The sequence below is a fragment of the Eurosta solidaginis genome, chromosome 4, assembly GCF_040869045.1.
Source record: "Eurosta solidaginis isolate ZX-2024a chromosome 4, ASM4086904v1, whole genome shotgun sequence".
NCBI lineage: Eukaryota > Metazoa > Arthropoda > Insecta > Diptera > Tephritidae > Eurosta > Eurosta solidaginis.
The window spans coordinates 176350456-176369651 of NC_090322.1; the positions used below are offsets into that span (position 1 = coordinate 176350456).

Here is a 19196-nt window from a genome sequence, read left to right on the forward strand (position 1 = left end):
GAAGAGATTTCAGGCCGAGCTTCTCTTCCAATTTATGTTGTGCTCCTTTTAAATTTTTCCTACAAAATGGCGGGGACTAGACCTACATGTTTTATGCCGACTCCGAACGGCATTTGCAAGGCAGATGAATTTTCACTGAGAAGCTTTTCATGGCAGAAATACACTCCGAGCGCTTGGCAAATCATTGCCGAGGGGCGACCCCGCTTAGACATCGCATAACGATCACGCCCTTTTTTATATAAAAGAGGTCTGAAAAGACCGTAGAAGAATAAAATAGACATATATTCGCGAAAAATAACTGTATGTCAATGATATTTTACCTTTTTTAAAAATGGGCGGAGCAATCATATTATGGATCCCAACCAGGTGAAATAGGAATTGCGTGTGGTTACTTATTTCCTTTATAAAGAGGAAGAGAAAATCGATTCTTAAAGACGCTCTCAGCTGAGTATTTAATGCTCGGTTACACACGAGCTTAGACAACCTTAGTAGTTTTTGTCAAGATTAACGAAAATAATTAAAATAACCAGGGACGGAAAATAATAATTTTTTTTTTTCGGAGTCGAAAAAGTCCGGGTCAAAAAATTTTCCTAGGTGAAAATGTTATAGTTCTCAGGTACCCTATAGCAATATCATGTCGAATCATGCATCGTTTTTATTTTTCGAACTTTTTCCGTAAAAGTTCACATATAAAAGTAAAATCTGTATTTTTATTTTTTGAGTCCGATAGAACTAGTAAAGCTCGGACTTTTAAAATAAAAGTGCGGAAATAAAAGTTAAATCCGGACTTTTATTTTTTATAATTTTTTTTTTATTTCGGATAAGCCGTTTCTTTGTTATCAAGTTGGACTTTTATTTTGGCCTTAAAAAATAAAAGTCCGGACTTAATTTTTATTTCCGGACTTTTATTTTTAAAAGTCCGAGCTTAACTAATTCTATCGGACTCAGGTAATAAAAATCCGAAAATAATTTTTATCTTGATCCAAATATATTAAAAGTCCAAAATTAATAGTTTTGCAAGGAATTATATTATAAAAGGAATAATAGTTTCCGCCCCTGAAAATAACCAAATGTATGATTAAATTGATTGTGCTATTTTTGTGTTCACAACCGTATGTATACGTATATTTCAAATTCTATGTGGTTGCTGATACTGGCTAAGTTTTATATGAGCCTAGTTAGGTTTCACGTATAAAAACCCAATACAAAAAGTGAAAATCTTTAAATTAAAGATTGTCTCATTTTAAATTTTAGTAACTGTAGATGTATAGCTTAGAGCATATTTTATTAACGGATATATTTACTATAGAAATTTACTAGTAAAACGCGTTTGCCAACGCTTATTGTAAAATATTATTTTTTGCATTCTCACATACGAGTTTGTTACACTAAGGCCCGGGTTTACAGTAGTTGGTTAAGCTAAGCTTAAACTAAGTTTGCTTAAACTCTAGTCAAATTTAAACTCCATTTAAACTACTGAGTAGGTTTTCAGTCACAGTTTAAGGTCGCCTTTGCGGTAGGTTTTTTTGTACGGCAACATTGGTTTCTTTCTAGATAATTTGTAGATACGAAAACAACTGGATTTTGCTTACCCAACAAACATTTAAAGGATATTTCTCCAGCGAAATATATATCTAGTTCCGGAAGTAATATCCAACATCATTATTTAATTATTCTTAAACCAGATAGTTCTCGAGTTGATATCCAACTTCATTCTCCAGTCACTATCCAACCTTTGAGAAATTTTCTAAAATTAAAAGTTTTCCAGTTGATCTCCAATGTCATTAATATTTTCCAATTATTATCCTAATTTCGAGAGATTTTGAGAAATTTACAGTTCTCAAATGAATATTCAACCCATTTCTGCAGTTGATATCTTACATTATATATCGAGTTGAGGTGGAGTTGAAAAAAAATCTCCAAGGTGGTACCACCTAAACCAACAGCTGTTTATTGTGAGAAATAAAGACCTGGTTGATAGCAGTAATGAAGCGTAATTAATAAAGAATAAATTATAACTAGGCGGCCGCCGTGGTGTGATGGTAGCGTGCTCCGCCTACCACACCGAAGATCCAACATCAACATCATGGAACCTTACATTTGAGTCCAGTTAGAGACCCACAAGTTGTTAATTAAATTTTTTCAACTTAACAGTATATTTGCTCTATAAAAAATTCCCTCTTTTGCAGAGTACGTTATGATTCTCGAGTTGAGCCACTGTTTCGAATCAACTCTTGAGATTTTAGAAGTATGCCTAGTTATCAACATGAGCTCTAATCGTACTCAAGTCCAAATGTTTGTTGGGTATATTCGACACCATTTCGAATGAAATAACTGATAGATTAACTAGAGTTTAACCCTGCCAGATCGGCCGCTTAAGCTTAGCTCAAATTTTCAGTTAAAGTAGACTGAAAAACTGCAGAAATAGTTTAAGCGTAGTTTAACTGACAAACTGAGTTGAAGTTGTCCTGAAAAACCGGGCCTAACACATATATACCGTACGTAGTAAATGTATGTTTAAACAATATTGTATGAAATAACTCAAAGAAGAGATTATGATTGATGAGTCTATGCAAGCAAAGCTTGGCAAACAAATTGAGCAATTAATTAAACGATGTACTATAAAAATTATTTAAATGTTTGTTTGCCACTTTTTAGTTAATAAAAACTTTCCGTTTTTTTTTTCATTGCAGATTTATTAGCTATAACATTACTACATACATACGTCTAAATAGCTAATCATCTCGTATTCACAAACTATTTTCACGCCAGTTGTAATTAAAAGCATCACCATTGCTCCCCAACCAGTAAGCAGTACAATGAATGGTCAAAGCTATGAGCTGAACCATACGAATGGTGATATTATATCACAAAATCAGCAGAAAGGTTGGTGGACAATTGGTCTAATTAATGGCGCACATAGATATATGACGGCCGAAACTTTCGGTTTCAAGTTGAATGCGAATGGTGCCAGCTTGAAGAAGAAACAATTGTGGACATTGGAGCCAGCGAATACCGGCGAAAGTAAGTGAAATTTATTGTTAGTAAAATTTTTTCTGATTATGAACTAATAAGCATGCGGAGAACTATTGGTCCTTGGTGAATTTTATACCCCAGATATTTCGCCACTAGGGGTTGTTGTTTTCTTTCGGACAATGCAGCGCCCTATCCCGAAAAATATTCTTGAACTAAATAAAGCGAATCATCAAACCTAGTCCAATCTACCGCAGTTTTGTTACAAGATTTTTGACTGGGAGTTCTATTATTTTGACAAGCGCTGCATAATCAATCATCATTGCTTTTTTTTGCAACGATTACAGTGCTTGCATATCCTAATTGATTGAAGGGACTGCCAGCGCTATTTATAGCATTCCCAACGAAGTTATCAACCTCACCTACTCATCGCGAATCTCGTTTCTTTAGCAGCGGAAGTTCTGGCGATTCAATGTTCTTCATGGAACTAGGGAGCGGCATGGCCTTTAAAGTTCAATGTGGTCATATTAAATAGTGCCCGAGATGGTGGGGCTTATACCTTAATGGTGCTTGTGACCGGAAGGTACCTAATCTATATCTGGTAAAGTATCATCAACATCGATAACACTCCCCTAAAGCTATCGGCGGAGCGTCTTTATCGCTAAACCAACAAAGCAATCATTGCATAGCAATAAATTATTGGGTTGACTATCACTGGTAAAAAATAAAAGTAAAATCAACCTGTATTCATTGATTGCAGCAATTTCATTGTTTTTTTATTAAAATAAAATCAACGAAGAATGACAGGCTTATTATTTTAAATTGATGAATCGTAATCACAATTTTTATACAATTAATAGTTGTAATCAAAAGTTTGAAATCAATTTTAAAGGAATTTAGTTTTCAATTGTTACAGAACTAATTATTGCAGAATTAATGATTAAAATCGATTACTTTTAAATTATTTAAGATTGTTTTTTTATTTCATAATCAAAATTATACATTTTTTTATTGGGCGCCTTAGCAGAGCCAACGAGTATTTAGCAAAAGGAAATTTTTTTAAACAACTGTTTTATAAATTACTGAAGTAGTGTTCGGTGTTGATTAATCAAGTAATCGGTTAATTGATTGTTCAGCTGCTTTTTAATTTTATAGCTTTAACTCAAGAAAAGCCTCTGGTTGAAACCGTCTTCAAAGCCATGCAAATTCGCGTGACAGAGGCTCTGTTTGGTTGAACTGGCCGGTCCGTAACTATCTCAAATAGACTGAATATGTTGACAGTATTCAACCAAACAATAATTTTATCAAGAACAATTACTAATGATTTAAAAAAGCTCTATCGTCTTTCCGTCACTCCAAGTAGCTGGAGTCTTGATCCGGCGAGTGTTGGATACGAACACAATATATGTGACCCGGTCTATGAAAAGGTGGCTTATGACTCAAACAAGAAATTGCGAGTAACAGCTGTTAACAGCTTTTCATCGACCGGGTCACATATGCTTAACACTGTAATCCTGCAGCACGTCCTTTCATCGTAAGCCTGCAGTCCCCTCTTTTTATACTCAGCGTGCTTTGCACACAGAGTATATTAACTTTGATTGGATAACGGTTGGTTGTACAGGTATAAAGGAATCGAGATAGATATAGACTTTGATATATCAAAATCATCAATATCGAAAAAAATTTTATTGAGCCATGTCCGTCCGTCTGTCTGTCCGTTAACACGATAACTTGAGTAAATATTGAATATCTTCACCAAATTTGGTAAACGAGCTTATCTGGACCCAGAATAAACTGGTATTGAAAATGAGCGATATCGCATCATAACCACGCCCACTTTTTATATATATAACATTCTGAAATGAAATGTACAATTGAAGATCACGCTGAGTATATAATGTTCGGTTACACCCGAACTTAAACACCTTTACTTGTTATTAATGATACTAAATTTGTTAGTATAATGCCTTAAGACTTGCGCATGGTCTTAGGCAGTTCAGCGGTTGGTCGAGCAACTCTCGCCCAATCTGATTGGGACGTCTACAGTACAAGCTTAAAGAGACTCGCGTGTGTAAATTAGCTTATTCCATTCTTCATTTCTATTTAATCCCATATGCCCGCGGACCTAATATAGATATATATTTCTTCCTATCCAGATATTTTCCAGGAATTGCTTACACATGTAAGACATGTTCGTCCTGTAATTGGTAATGCTATACTACTATGGCCGTATGGTATGTGCCCAAGCTACCCCGTGCTATCGAGTCTCTTTGCAGTTGTAAACGCTATGTTCTTTGCCACTAAGTCTACAGGTGGAATGTGCAGAATGGCATACAGTGCAGTCGTCGGGGTTGCTTTCAGGGTACCCGTAATGATAAGAATTTATAGCCTGCATATTCCCTGGAGTTTTTTGAGGTGTACTCTTTAAAGTAGAGACTTTGTTCACTCACTTCGCCGTATTGAGCTTTCACTACAACATGCTATCTCTAGGATTATTCATATCCACGTTGGCAGTCAAACTGACGTCAGAAACCAAGACATCCCGAATTATATTTACCGACAGACCTTTAATGCTTACTGACATATGCCGTTAATTGGCTAACTCCTTCGTCATACTGCCTGTGTAGTTGCGGCGTGTCCCTGTTCCTCCAACTTAAAATGTAACTGGTTCAACTTGTTTAGTCGGGATCTATCTAAATATCTCTAAACACTTCATGTATTCCAAGGTTTTCTCTATTTTTATAACTACCTTAGGCTGTGCAGTATCGGCCGACTTACTTTTGATGAATGCGTGTTATGATGGAGAAGGAAATTTTTCGTTAATACGTTGAGCTAACGGGCCTTAAGACTGCGGGGCACATAGGAAAACGATGCCAGCTGTGCTCCAGGACTGTCCTTCTACCTGAAAAATTTAGTATAGCAGGGATCACCCCATATAGCGGTTCTTCCGCATAATTTCGAACGAGCGCTTCAAAAGACACTTCTATACAACTGGATCATTCATTGGATCTTAAAAAGGACTTTGCTCAACCGTAATGGATAGATAGAAATTAAATCTCTTTCTTCTACTAATTTCTTGCTTATAGATCATCAAACATCTCTATATTCGTCCCAGTAGCCCCCATATTCCTTTTTTAAAACATATAACCCCTTGTTCGGCGAATTCTACAGCTCTTCGCTCAACCAACGGCTTTTTGTAGCCTCTTGTTCCTTTTGGAAGGCAGGATTTTTGGTACGCATTTATCTCTTCCTCCTTACGTGGCTTTATATATATAAAAATGTCTGGAAATTGCTCCAGTACGTTGCCTGTGGTTTCTAAGGGCTTTGCCCTTCTAGTTATATCCTCCTTAAAGGGATGCTAGCATTTGTACGGTCAGAAAAGTATGGTCTTTCAATAACCATCCAGTTTTTTAACTCAGAACACATTTAAATATTTCACTTAACCAAATAGAAATTATATAAGTAATTGGAGAAGCAAATGATTCCTGCCTTTTTGGTGTGTAATTATCTTTACTCATGGTTGGGGGAAACCAGAATTTAGGCGTAGGTAAGTGTAAGCGTGGTATGCTATATGGGGGAATGTAAAATGCAAGCGTAATTGTAGTCACGGTTTGTTATCGATGGGTTAGACATGTTAGACAATTTATCTGTTTTTTATAGGTGTGTTATCGACGAGGTATACACAAGTTATCGAAGTGTTACAAATTTACTGTCGATAACAAAGGTTATCATGGAGTTACCTATTTTTTATCGACGAGTTATCGGTTTGTTATCGATTTATTCTCAAAAAGTTATCACCTATTTAACGAAAAGTTAACGAATGTAAAAAAATCGATTTGTTATCAAAAAGTTATCAAAAAGGTATCGACGTGTGAGTTATCGATTTGCTAACAAAAATTATCTTTATGTTATCGGAGTGATATCAACTGGCTATCGATATGCTATCGAAAATGTATCGATTTGTTATCGAAAAAGAATCGATTTGATATCGAAACGTTATCGATTTCTTAACTGAGTGTTACCAATTTGTTATCGGAGTGTTATAGATTTATAATCGACAACTAACCGGTATGTTATGGAACTGATTCAATCCCGAATATGGTAATAAAGTTAGTTAGGTGGAACTGGCCGGTCAATAAAGACCTCACATATACTTAATGTGTCCATAGTGTTACGTGTTTCAAGAATTTATTGACGACCCAACGGAAGAACCCTAATCAAGGCCCAAGACTTATGTTATAGAGTAACTCCGTCCTCTTGGCAAATATTACAAGTTTTCTAGGACCTAGCTTAATTGTTTCATCGAGATCTGGCAACTCTATTGTAATAAGGTGCTTCACCTTAATTTAATTTAATTCAGGCTTAACCGGAGATGTAGACCCTCGCTGGGTTCTATAATCATATCAATGTTTCCCTTTGCTGAGTCCCTGGGCACGGCGGTATTGAAGGGAATGAGCTCGCAGATGAGATGGCTAGGTAAGGTTCCGATTTGGACAAAAGCGAAGCGAAAAGCTCCGTTCGACTACCGCTGAGTTTTCTCCTGGGGAGAATCGAGTAATATGAGAAGTGGGCAACGGACTTGCTATGGACCAAGAGGGTTGACTGCCAGGTCTCAAGGTCCTTATGGCCACGCTTGGATAGGAAAGGCGCCACCAGCTTCCTTCTCAAACTAAACAAATCCGCGATGAGGGTACTTACGGGTGTCATCACTGGTCATTATCGCACCAATGCTCCGACGGTGAATACCAACAAGCTCCCTCTGCAAAAGCTGTCAGAATGAGGAGGAAGATGAATCGATCTACCACTTTCTCTGCCGATGTCCGGCGCTTCAAAGAAGAAGGGCTCACGGTTCATCAGGAAAAGCAAGTGGTTCGTTGAGGACCACTAAGAGGTAATGGGCTTAAACGAATGTGTCGCCATCTTGCACTTACTGAGGGCACTCTCAATGGACAAATATGTCTCAGAGTGGAAGTGTGGGCAATACCCACTAGGGTGGTTCAAGATCTTATAGTAAAAGCCCAAGTTGAATGTTAAGGCCAAGGGACCCTCCAATTCTTTTATATTGGATAAAAGAAGTGAGAAGCCAAAATTTCAAGGTCATACGTAATTTGGAAGTCAGTGCTCAATGCTGTTTAAAATCTGAAAACTGGAATTTTTCTAAAATTTCTGGAAAAAATGATTAGACATGGTAGGATACAAGAACCTTAATATATATGCATGTTTTAAAGTACGAACCTTCTTTAAAATAAGTACATTTTATTGTGAATATAAATAATCAATATGAAGTCTTTATAATTTTCCTTTGGAAGTGGGCGGTTTCTGTAGGCTTTCTAAAACGACCTTCTTTGTTGGTACAGTCGGAACTTGTTTTCGGTTAGCCTCTACAATCTGCAGCACCAGCTGTTTTTCCTCCTCATCATTTGTTATGAGTTTGTTAAAATCTTGAATTAGTTTAACGCCTTTTTAGTCGATGTCATTGACCACTTTGATTTTATTAATTGTATTTCTTGCCTGCTTAAACTCTGGCTTCTGTTCCCATTCACTTGAGTGTTTGTCCAAAAAGCTTTGTTTTATGTTTAGCTTAGTAACATTGTTCTACTTTTAGCAAAATCTGCCAATTCACATTCATCACTTAGTAAATTGGCGTTTCCTCTTATCATCCTCTCCGGTGCAGGAAGAGAGACATCTTATTCAGAATGCTTACTTTGTTTTCATGGCTCACTTTTGTGGAAAAAACTGATAATCCGACCAGCTCGTCGCATAGGTACCTCAAATGTGACTGCATTTTTTTATGGTTTTAGCTATCTCTTTATCAATTGCTCAGTATTTCCCTGCCTCTTTCCAAAACGTTAGGTCATTGAAAGCTGCATTGGTGCTGATTGTAGTCTCTACCCAGTTTTTCACGTGCTCCAAAACGGATAAACCAAATTTTTTGTATCCTTATTTGTGAGATAAACTCCTTGATTTTGGAAAAGGCGCAATTTATATGCATAAATAAGCTTAGCTATCCATCGAGCGTGATGTATTGGCCCAGGTGTTCTCCAGTGTGTTTCTTTCTATTGGTTGCCCCAACACCAACAGCGTCAGTTCATTAAGTTCGAGGTAGTCATCTCGAGGATGATCTTTCTTACTTAGATGATGAAGGAAGGAATCGATGGCACTACTTCTTAACTCAGCTTTTCCAGGAAAAAAATTAATGGTGTGTGATCTGATCGATCAACTTCATTCCATGATTCCTTTAACCTTTTAAATATGGGAATTTTAGGAGAGCTTGAAGGTCACAGACATAATGTAAATACCTTGCTCAAATTTATTTCCATTATGTGGTGGCAACATGGCAACCATAAAAGTTCTTTGTTCAGCTGTTTTTGAATGAAATTGCATACACCATTCTTCATACCGGTGTTGACGCTTGTTGTGTCAAAGCCCATACCAATGACTTTATCATCGAGATGCCATGTCTTAAGAGTTTTAAGTACTGCATCTCCAGTTTTCGTACCTGTTGCACTAGCCAGCTTTGGCACCCCCAGCAGTTTCTCATTTCCATCACCATAGGAAACTAGCACTGGTAGTCTGTCTACTTTTTGTGAACCTAAAATGTCAGGCAAGATTTTCCTGTCACAATGAACAGCAATTGGTTCTTTTATGTCTGCTAACTTTTACATCGTCTCTGTCGAAAAATTCTGCCTTGCTGCTTCTCGTTTTCTTTTTATCGAACTTCTTGAAAGCGGCAATGCTGCGGGATCATGGCCAAGTGCGGCGGCAATATGAATGATAAGCCTTACAGCCTCACGATCGGACACTATTTCTGTCTAAAGCCCCTGCCACATTCATGTCAAAAAAGCTCTTCTTAGCCTTTGGTTCAGAAACATCTTCGTTCTTGCCACCTAAAACTTTTTCAAATTTTTTTTGGAAGAAGGCTGATATAATTCATAATCAGTACCATTTTCTGAATTTCTTTGGCCCTTAAACCATCATTTAAGCCCGCATCGGGTATATTAATGGAAGGAGTAGTGGATTTTGCAGCAGTAAACACTGTCTGCCTGACGCGTCTTAAGTGCACTCATTTTGATTGAAGTATAGTTTAAACCTGAAATAAAAAAGGGGCTGATAACATGTTTAATATCAAATTTATTGAAGACCACACATTTTTCAACTTCTGAAGCCTTAAAAACAAACAAATAAAAATTCACAGAATTCACGAAAACTAAACCTTGTTGAGCACTGCTTTCTATATGCTCTACAGAGCTAAAATTTTGCTTAGATTAATCTTCCGTTAGATGTAACAAAATTGGAGGGTCCCTTGGTCTTTAAAATAAACTTTGGTTTTTGGACCACCCTAATACCCATGCACACCCTCTTAATTTAACCTAACCTAATCAAGATGTAGATCGCATTCAAAATAAATTCTAGTTAACTGGATCCCTGTTGCCTTTAGACTGGAAATCCTTACTCTCAAGAGCATATATTTTAGAATTATTGATTTTATATTAATAGAATCTACCAAATATAGTAAATCAAGAAAAAGTCAGAAAATTGTTAGTAAATATTTAAAATGTTATGGGAAAAATGGGAGTATGTATAAGTAACAGTAAATCGTGTTGCTCTACAGCTGCAATATTGGTTTCAAAATCGTTGAACTATTTATTTTGTTGTGCTGCTGCATTTGCACTCATGTGTGCTTGGTTTGCACTTTACAGTCTCCAGTCACCAGCGACCAGCCATGTGGCATGCAACAATTTTGCTACTTACACTCAGCCAAATGCAATCGAGCAAACAATGGACGATGTGCTTGGAAGTTGTCGGTCACCGTTACGCGCTGCCACCATTTTCCACAATCGAGTTATAAATTAATAAGAACAAACAGTAGCCACTGCTAAGAGCATCAGCACCTGCAACTGCAATAGTAATTTTTTAATGCCAAGCAATCAACACAACGGTCAATACACAAACAAAAGTGCTCGTGAAAAACACTATTTTTCTTATTCTTCTTCAGCGTTGCCGATTAATCTCTTTTCCGTTTAACTTGTCATGTAAGATGGCAGCTACATAAGTGTAAAACGGCAAGAAAAGTGCCAAGGTATGGCGAGATCGGCGAGATCATAAAAAAGTTAGGTGGCAAAAGGCGTGCCATCATATGATTTGATTAATCTTAGCTGTACAATTGATAAACAAACACCTCCAATGTTAAGGCCAAAGAAGCATATAGCGGGGGAGAATAAAATTGGTTTCTTTTGCAATCTCTTGAAACTGTGTTTTTGCACTCTATGAGATTTATTAGTTATCATTTATTGGCAATCATTATACTGAGCTGTGCATAGCACATAGAGTATAGTAATTTTATGCCACTAACGGTATATTTTAACGGCATACACGTTGTGATATAGATATAGACGATTATTAATCGAATTTCAAACGATACACAAATCAAATGATTGATGTTTTGCATGTCCGTCCTTCTGGGAGTACGATAAGTTTTGAGATATAGTGATTTAACACAAAATAATGCGCATACAAGCAAATCCTTTCCAGTTTCGCTATTTCTTACTGCCGGCTGCCGGTTTCTATTTACTTGCTTCTTCGTGTAACCGTTTTCTTGCTGCTACTATCACAAACGGCGATCTGGTAAGCGATGTCCAGAGAGTCTTATAGCGTTTTCTTTTCTGGCTAAAGTGTTACGCTCTTTGTACGCCGCGCAAGGGTTGTTGTTCTATTCTAAAAAACAGGCAACGCCTTTACGGGGTATTTCGTTTTTTGTGAAAATTGTTGCCTGCTCGCAACGCAAAAGCTCTACACTTTTACCCTGTATAAAATGGCGGTGTGGCAGTGCAACTCTGTGAAACTCTCAATTCGCTCTTAAGTTCCACATATACTCTGTTAATATGAGTGAATATGGTGAGTTGAAATGTTCTTTGTATGCACTATAAATGTTGGACATTTTCTGGGGTAGGAGTAACTCTACTAAGGCTTTACCATTTACTTAGGCAACAATTTATTTCAGAAAAGAAAACGCTATTAAATTATGGAGAGAACACTTCTCATATCAGATCCTGTCAAGCGTGTTGTGCGAAAGATTGAAGCCCGCCATAAATCGACTGATTGGACCCTATCAGAGCAGCTTCAGACCTGGTAGATCTACCATCGACCAGATTTGCAAAAAGCCAATTAGTAAGTGAAGTAAAGTAAGTAAAGTCCTCTCTCGGCAAACGAAAATCATGCTTTTCAAGTCACTAATCGTACCCGTCCTGCTATATGGACCATGACAAAATCAGATGAGGCAGCTTTAGGAATGTTCGAGAGAAAAGTTCTTCGAAATATTAATGAGCCTCTATCTTACTTTTCCGTTTTAAACCCCCTTCTCTCCCTCTCCCTCTGGACTTACACATTGTGTTCGTCCCCTGCGCTTGCCAGGCTAAGCACCAGCTATTGGATTTAAAAGCAGTAAGTAGCATAGCTTTTAGAAATCTTCTAGCATTAACTAAGAGGACGGAGTTATGTTATTACATAGGTCCTCACGGACCATGACAACATCAGATGAAGCGGTTCTGGGAGTGTTCGAGAAAAATGTATGGACCTCTACGCGTTGGCGATGGCAAGTACCGAAGAAGATTTAACGATGAGGTGTACGAGCTCTACGTAGACACTAACATAGTCCAGGGAATTAAAACGCAGCGGCTGCACTGGCTAGGCCATGTTATGCGAATGAAAGATGACGCTCCGGCCAAGAAAGTGTTTATATCGGAACTCGCCTATGGAAGCAGAGATAGAGGGCGGCCCCCACTCCGATGGAAGTACCAGGTGGAAAACGATTTATACTCCCTTAGTGTGACCAATTGGCGCCGGTTGGCAGAGAGAAGGAGCGACTGGCGCGCTTTGTTGGACGGCCATAACCTTTTAAATGGTTGAGCGCCAATTAAATAAGTAGGTAAGGTAATTGTAGTCACGGTTTGTTATCGATGTTAGACATGTTAGACAATTTATCTGTTTTTTATAGGTGTGTTATCGACGAGGTATACACAAGTTATCGAAGTGTTACAAATTTACTGTCGATAACAAAGGTTATCATGGAGTTACCTATTTTTTATCGACGAGTTATCGGTTTGTTATCGATTTACTCTCAAAAAGTTATCGCCTATTTAACGAAAAGTTAACGAATGTAAAAAATCGATTTGTTATCAAAAAGTTATCAAAAAGGTATCGACGTGTGAGTTATCGATTTGCTAACAAAAATTATCTTTATGTTATCGGAGTGATATCAACTGGCTATCGATATGCTATCGAAAATGTATCGATTTGTTATCGAAAAAGAATCGATTTGATATCGAAACGTTATCGATTTCTTAACTGAGTGTTACCAATTTGTTATCGGAGTGTTATAGATTTATAATCGACAACTAACCGGTATGTTATGGAACTGATTCAATCCCGAATATGGTAATAAGGTTAGTTAGGTGGAACTGGCCGGTCAATAAAGACCTCACATATACTTAATGTGTCCATAGTGTTACGTGTTTCAAGAATTTATTGACGACCCAACGGAAGAACCCTAATCAAGGCCCAAGACTTATGTTATAGAGTAACTCCGTCCTCTTGGCAAATATTACAAGTTTTCTAGGACCTAGCTTAATTGTTTCATCGAGATCTGACAACTCTATTGTAATAAGGTGCTTCACCTTAATTTAATTTAATTCAGGCTTAACCGGAGATGTAGACCCTCGCTGGGTTCTATAATCATATCAATGTTTCCCTTTGCTGAGTCCCTGGGCACGGCGGTATTGAAGGGAATGAGCTCGCAGATGAGATGGCTAGGTAAGGTTCCGATTTGGACAAAAGCGAAGCGAAAAGCTCCGTTCGACTACCGCTGAGTTTTCTCCTGGGGAGAATCGAGTAATATGAGAAGTGGGCAACGGACTTGCTATGGACCAAGAGGGTTGACTGCCAGGTCTCAAGGTCCTTATGGCCACGCTTGGATAGGAAAGGCGCCACCAGCTTCCTTCTCAAACTAAACAAATCCGCGTTGAGGGTACTTACGGGTGTCATCACTGGTCATTATCGCACCAATGCTCCGACGGTGAATACCAACAAGCTCCCTCTGCAAAAGCTGTCAGAATGAGGAGGAAGATGAATCGATCTACCACTTTCTGTGCCGATGTCCGGCGCTTCAAAGAAGAAGGGCTCACGGTTCATCACGAAAAGCAAGTGGTTCGTTGAGGACCACTAAGAGGTAATGGGCTTAAACGAATGTGCCGCCATCTTGCACTTACTGAGGGCACTCTCAATGGACAAATATGTCTCAGAGTGGAAGTGTGGGCAATACCCACTAGGGTGGTTCAAGATCTTATAGTAAAAGCCCAAGTTGAATGTTAAGGCCAAGGGACCCTCCAATTCTTTTATATTGGATAAAAGAAGTGAGGAGCCAAAATTTCAAGATCATAGGTCATTTGGAAGGCAGTGCTCAATGCTGTTTAAAATCTGAAAACTGGAATTTTTCTAAAATTTCTGGAAAAAATGATTAGACATGGTAGGATACAAGAACCTTAATATATATGCATGTTTTAAAGTACGATCCTTCTTTAAAATAAGTACATTTTATTGTGAATATAAATAATCAATATGAAGTCTTTATAATTTTCCTTTGGAAGTGGGCGGTTTCTGTAGGCTTTCTAAAACGACCTTCTTTGTTGGTACAGTCGGAACTTGTTTTCGGTTAGCCTCTACAATCTGCAGCACCAGCTGTTTTTCCTCCTCATCATTTGTTATGAGTTTGTTAAAATCTTGAATTAGTTTAAGGCCTTTTTAGTCGATGTCATTGACCACTTTGATTTTATTAATTGTATTTCTTGCCTGCTTAAACTCTGGCTTCTGTTCCCATTCACTTGAGTGTTTGTCTAAAAAGCGTTGTTTTATGTTTAGCTTAGTAACATTGTTCTACTATTAGCAAAATCTGCCAATTCACATTCATCACTTAGTAAATTGGCGTTTCCTCTAATCATCCTCTCCGGTGCAGGAAGAGAGACATCTTATTCACAATGCTTACTTTGTTTTCATGGCTCACTTTTGTGGAAAAAACTGATAATCCGACCAGCTCGTCGCATAGGTACCTCAAATGTGACTGCATTTTTTTATGGTTTTAGCTATCTCTTTATCAATTGCTCAGTATTTCCCTGCCTCTTTCCAAAACGTTAGGTCATTGAAAGCTGCATTGGTGCTGATTGAAGTTTCTACCCAGTTTTTCACGTGCTCCAAAACGGATAAACCAAATTTTTTGTATCCTTATTTGTGAGATAAACTCCTTGATTTTGGAAAAGGCGCAATTTATATGCATAAATAAGCTTAGCTATCCATCGAGCGTGATGTATTGGCCCAGGTGTTCTCCAGTGTGTTTCTTTCTATTGGTTGCCCCAACACAAACAGCGTCAGTTCATTAAGTTCGAGGTAGTCATCTCGAGGATGATCTTTCTTACTTAGATGATGAAGGAAGGAATCGATGGCACTACTTCTTAACTCAGCTTTTCCAGGAAAAGAATTAATGGCGTGTGATCTGATCTGGTCTGTGATCGATCAACTTCATTCCATGATTCCTTTAACCTTTTAAATATGAGAATTTTAGGAGAGCTTGAAGGTCACAAACATAATGTAAATACCTTGCTCAAATTTATTTCCATTATGTGGTGGCAACATGGCAACCATAAAAGTTCTTTGTTCAGCTGTTTTTGAATGAAGCCTCTATCTTACTTTTCCGTTTTAAACCCCCTTCTCTCCCTCTCCCTCTGGACTTACACATTGTGTTCGCAGTGTCTATCTAACATAAAGTTTGGTAGTAAGCTGCTGTATACGCGGTTGGCCAAATAACTTGGGAACGTAACGTAAAATTCCCATTTTAACAAAAAGAAGTTCGATGTCATCATGAATTGAAAATATTACATTATTGTATTACCACAAACACGTCCAGAAAGGAAATAAGCCTATTCGGGGTTTTTAGTGCAGGGGAGTACGTTTGATTGTTAACGTACACATATTTAGTAAGAGTCTCTGGCGACCACGATTTCCTTACGAAAGGAAAGGCTGGGATGACCTAGAACGAGGTCATATCAAATCGTTCCCGAGATGGTCAAGCTGGTATTTTTAGGTGGCTGCTCCGAAGCGTGCGGGATCTATTTTATGCAAAGTTTTATCAACATCGATAAGAAGGGACACTTTCTTTTCTCATTTGATCCTTTCTAATTCACAACTGAAAGATCTTATTTCCACATGATGGTTTCTCATCTACAACTGGAAGTGGTTCAGTATTAATGTGTCAGCCTTTTGTTTTGCACAAAAAAATAATTTAAATAATTTTTATATAAAATCGATTTATTTTTTATTTTTTTTACTTCATCCGTTTCGAACGATGTTTAGTTTGAATAATTGATTGCATTCATTTCATAATTCGCTATTTTGCAAACTTCCTTCAATATTTCACCACACAACGCGAGCATAGAGCAATCTCATTCATCATTAGATTTCAGCTGCAAATGCTGATACTGCTCCTGTTACCTACTCCGGTTAGCAACAACAAAAATCGACAATCGACACTTAAATATCTGCCAAATTGTGGTTACAGCTAGGCGGTGGAGCATTTTGAAATGTTGCAAACAACAACAATAAGCAACTTGGCTGCTTTCTTTGCACTGAATTGCAATTTGCTGTGCTGATGCTGTTTCGTTCGTGGTTGCATCGCTGATAAGGAATTTGTTGCGCAAAATGCATCGAATTACAAGCGTTGCACGTTCAAAATTAACATGCCACATTTTGGTGCAAAGTTCACCGACCAAGGAGCGCTATGTGGAAAAAAGTAGTCCAATGTTTAGCAAGCGAATTGAGAAATAAAATTTACTACGAAAAGGTGTGCCATAGTTAAATGTGTGGTGGGTTTAACAAACGGACATGTTAATAACCTTTTATGACTCTCGAAGTTGATATACGTATGTATGTATGTATTTTGGGCCAGGAACCCTCCTACTCATTCTACATAGTAGAAGGGTTAGTCTGTAAAAAAAAAACATACTCTCCACACTACAGGATATTTGAAAAATTTGAGCCGCAAAAAGTAATCTTTGGATGTGTAAACATCTTTGCTCATGGCATGGAGGAATCGTGATTGTAAGCGTAAGGTGTTGTCATAGTATGATATGAGCGAAATCACACGCTAGCTCAAGGCAAACACGTCACTTACATATAAATTAAAGTCTCTGAGCATACACACAATTTCTATGCATGCAAGTACACGAAGAGATGTATATTGCATATTGTTGCATTATTGCAACTAAAGAGGCAGGGATATAGAGGTTTTTATTACTGATACATAAAGTGAGTACAAAAACAAAGCACATGGTTAGGTGTTGAGGTTTAAGGTGAACTTTGTTTCTCTTTCGGGTTTTTTTGGTTGTAACATCTTTGTATATTATTTGGTTGAATTTATAAAAAATATTAAAGTGCAAACATAGAAAAAAATATAAAATCATTATTATAAAATTACTTAAAAAATAAAAATAAAGAAAATTAATTGAAATAAAATAAAATATAAAATAAAATAAAATAAAGTAAAAGAAAATAAAATAAGGTAAAGTAAGTAAAGTAAATTTAAATAAAATAAAATAAAGTTAAATAATTACTTTCTTGTATTTCGGGTTTTAGTTAATATATTCAAGATATGTTTGAGCTCTAGTCCAATATATATATACATGTGTTTAATAAAAGGCAGCAAATGTGTTTTAACAATATACTTCACATTGAAGTCGAAGTAACGGCAATACAAACCATTCTACCAATATATATATATATATATATATATTGTTTAAACACATTTTCTGTCTTTTATTAAACACATGTATATATATATTGGACTAGAGCTCAAAGCTACCTTGAAAAAATCTGTAAAATTAAATTAAATTAAATAAAAAAAAATGAAATAAAATAAAATAAAATAAAGTAAAATAAAATAAAATTAAATTAAATTCAATGAAATAAAATAATAGATAAAATAAAATTCAATCAAACAAAATAAAATAAAACAAACTAAAATTCAATAAAATACATAATAAAATAAAATAAAGTTAAATTAAATTAAATAAATTTAATAAAATAAATAAATAAAATTAAATTAAATTGATTTAAATAAAAAAAAATTCAGAAACCATCGCCGTGTGATTATTTTGTTATATTTCTCTAATATTAATAAAAAAGTAAAAAGGATAAAATAAAAGAAAAAACAAACAAGATTTTTAGTCGACAAGGTATCCATTTATAGATGCGTTATCAATATGTTATCGCACTGTTACCAATTTTTCATTGATTTTTTATCAAAAAATTATCGATTACTCACCGAAAAGCTAATGATATATTCTCAAAAGAATATAAATTTGTAAGATCGCGGGTTCCATTTGTATTCGAAAACTTTATAGATTTTTTATAGGAGTGTTACCAATTTGTTATCGGCGTTATAAAAATGTTATCGATATTTTTATCAAACATGTATCAATTTGTTATCGGAAGGTTATCAATTTCTTATCATAGTGTTACCAATTTGTTTTCGGTATGTTATCAATTTGTTAACGACGACCCATCGGTTTGTTATGAAACAGATACCTATGAAACTTCAATATAAAATCGTTGACACATGTGAAACACTTCAATAGCAAGCCCATAAGAAACCGATAAGAAGACGATGTCAAGCTGATAACAAATCGGTAGCAAGCCGATAACAAATCGGAAACTCTACGATAATAATATGCTTTCAATAATAAACTGATAATAAATCAATAATTTGTCGATATTGATTTTTACCGACCAGTAGCAGACGAAACTCTTCTCAAATAGCCCGTAACTATTTCTTTCTGGTAATGTTACCCCTGTTGTGGTTTAATCTCCACCCCTCGGCGAACTCTAGTAAACATTAGTTTCCTGTATGTTAACACAACAAACTTCACGGGTACTTGGCGCCCATGCCTTTTTTAAGTGAACGTGAGCTTTTTTTAGCAACAGCAGCGCATAATTCTTGGAAAAAAACAACTTCCAATTTACGGAATTAACGTTTCTCTGTTGTCCGATACTTTACAACCGTTTCATAACGTCACACTTATTTGTAAAAGTTATTTCGCGTTTTAAATTGGTTGAATGCATTTCTATAATTTGAGAATTTAATATTTTTTTAGGAATATTAAAATTCTCGAGAAACCAATATC

General features: G+C 36.4%; 1 protein-coding gene across 4 annotated transcripts in view; it reads left to right on the forward strand.

Moving 5' to 3' along the window:
- The window catches only part of sn (fascin domain-containing protein singed), a 166654-nt gene that overhangs the window by 129311 nt on the left and 18147 nt on the right, over positions 1-19196 (forward strand). For all 4 annotated transcript variants that reach the window (XM_067783943.1, XM_067783944.1, XM_067783941.1 and 1 more), the window contains one exon: positions 2694-3024. In XM_067783943.1, the coding sequence (XP_067640044.1) occupies positions 2820-3024 (205 nt within the window). In that variant the 5' untranslated portion in view covers positions 2694-2819. The remainder of the gene's footprint in view (positions 1-2693; positions 3025-19196) is intronic.